Raw genomic sequence first — 1778 nt, 5'->3', positions numbered from 1 at the left:
CAGCCTAGCCAACATGATGAAACCCCGTCTCTACTAAAAATAAAAAAATTAGCTGGGCATGGTGGCGCATGCCTGTAATCCCAGCTGCTCGGGAGGCTGAGGCACAATTGCTTGAACCGGGACCCAGGAGGCGGAGGTAGCAGTAAGCGAGATCTTGTCACTGCACTTCAGGCTGGACTACAGAGTGAGAGTGTGTCTCAATGATAAAAAAAAAAAAAAAAAGACTATGCGCTAGAAATAAAATGCCCTGAAATTAACAGTTGTTATATCCCTGGGGTTATATGAAAGTGAGAATATATTTTTTCCCTGTTCTTTGAATGTTTCTGTATTCTATAATAAACCTGCATTAATTGTATAATCTGAACAAAACCAACTTACATGAAGCAAAAAGCTGAGTCTGGCTGGTACAGGATGGAGTAGGGTGACATGTGGGAGGGAAGAGACAAAAATGGGTATGGGAGATAAAGTTTGAACTTGACCTGCTGATCAAGAAGGGTCTTGAGAAAGGACTTACAACCTATTAGGTGTTCCCTAAGAAGTTGTCCAAGCTGGGCCAAGTTTCCCTGGTTGGGCCAGAACCCAAGGATGCCTCACTGATGCAGGTACCTTCACTTCCAGATGCCAGGGGATTCAGGGTTGGTCAGTGCCAGCCAAGCCTTGGCAAGGGATGAAAAAGACTTCCTGGGTGCTCTTAAGGTAAAAGTGAGGCCTCTCCCTGCCTTACTTCCCACAGCCTTTTCACAGAGTATATTCACATTTGCCTTCAATTAGTTACCTGGGTACATCATTCCTATTCCAGATTTGCTGCTTCTTAGGGGCTAGGTAAGCTGGGCACCCCTGGGGACTTACAAAATGGGAGACACCACATCCAGCCTGTGCTGGGAGAGCAAAGAAGTTAACTGGATGAATTTCAGCGCCAGTCAAACGCGAGTTTTCTTTTTTTTTTTTTTAGATAGTCTCGTTCTGTCACCGAGACTGGAGTACAGTGGCGCAATCTCAGCTCACTACAACCTCCACCTCCCAGGTTCAAGCAATTCTCCTGCCTCAGCCTTCCAAGAGTAGCTGGGATTACAGGTGTCCACCACCACGCCTGGCTAATTTTTGTATTTTTAGTAAAGACAGGCTTTCTCCATGTTGGCCAGGCTGGTCTGGAACTCCTGACCTCAGGTGATCTGCCCATCTCAGCCTCCCAAAGTGCTGGGATTACAGGCGTGAGCCACTGCACTTGGCCCAAACTTGAGTTCTAATCCCAGCTCCACTCATTAAAGCTGTGCCCTTAGGCATGTCTTACCACCTCCCTAAACCTCAGTTTTCCAATCTGCAAAATGGAAATACAATCCATCTCAAGGGATTTTGTGAAGATAAACTGAGATACTACTTATCTGGCACTTAATACCCTTATCTGACACAGTATTCAATAAATGGCATTTAGTATCAAATCCATGTTTCCTAAACGGAGCTCAGTATCTAATTAGAAGCACAGGAATAGGGATTTCACTGGACCTCTGTGAAAGTCCTAGCTCTGCTATTTATCAAATGTATGACCTTGGCCAAGTTACTTAAGTTTCCTAAATCCTTTTTTCTCATTTATAAAACAGCAACATTCTTATTTATCTCCCAGAAGGGTGATGCAAGTATCAAAAGTGATAAACAAGGTCAAAGTGGGCGGATCACCTGAGGTCAAGAATTTGAGACCAGCCTGGCCAACATGGCAAAATCCCGTCTCTATTAAAAATACAAAAATAGGCCAGGCGCGGTGGTTCACGCCTGTAATCCCA

At 44.7% G+C, this 1778-nt stretch overlaps 1 protein-coding gene across 4 annotated transcripts in view; it reads right to left on the bottom strand.

Annotated features, from left to right (window-relative positions):
- RANGAP1 (Ran GTPase activating protein 1) overlaps positions 1 to 1778 on the bottom strand; it is a 41354-nt gene that overhangs the window by 32103 nt on the left and 7473 nt on the right. The window contains exon 2 of one of the 4 annotated variants that reach the window (XM_011978786.1): positions 379 to 401. The exons of the other annotated variants lie outside the window; for them this stretch is intronic. Coding sequence (XP_011834176.1) covers positions 379 to 401 — 23 coding nt within the window. The remainder of the gene's footprint in view (positions 1 to 378; positions 402 to 1778) is intronic. 4 annotated transcript variants of the gene reach the window in all.

This window comes from Mandrillus leucophaeus, unplaced genomic scaffold (assembly GCF_000951045.1).
Source record: "Mandrillus leucophaeus isolate KB7577 unplaced genomic scaffold, Mleu.le_1.0 Scaffold2, whole genome shotgun sequence".
Lineage (NCBI taxonomy): Eukaryota > Metazoa > Chordata > Mammalia > Primates > Cercopithecidae > Mandrillus > Mandrillus leucophaeus.
Note: the sequence above shows the minus strand (reverse complement) of the source record. Positions and strands in the feature narration are given on the sequence as shown.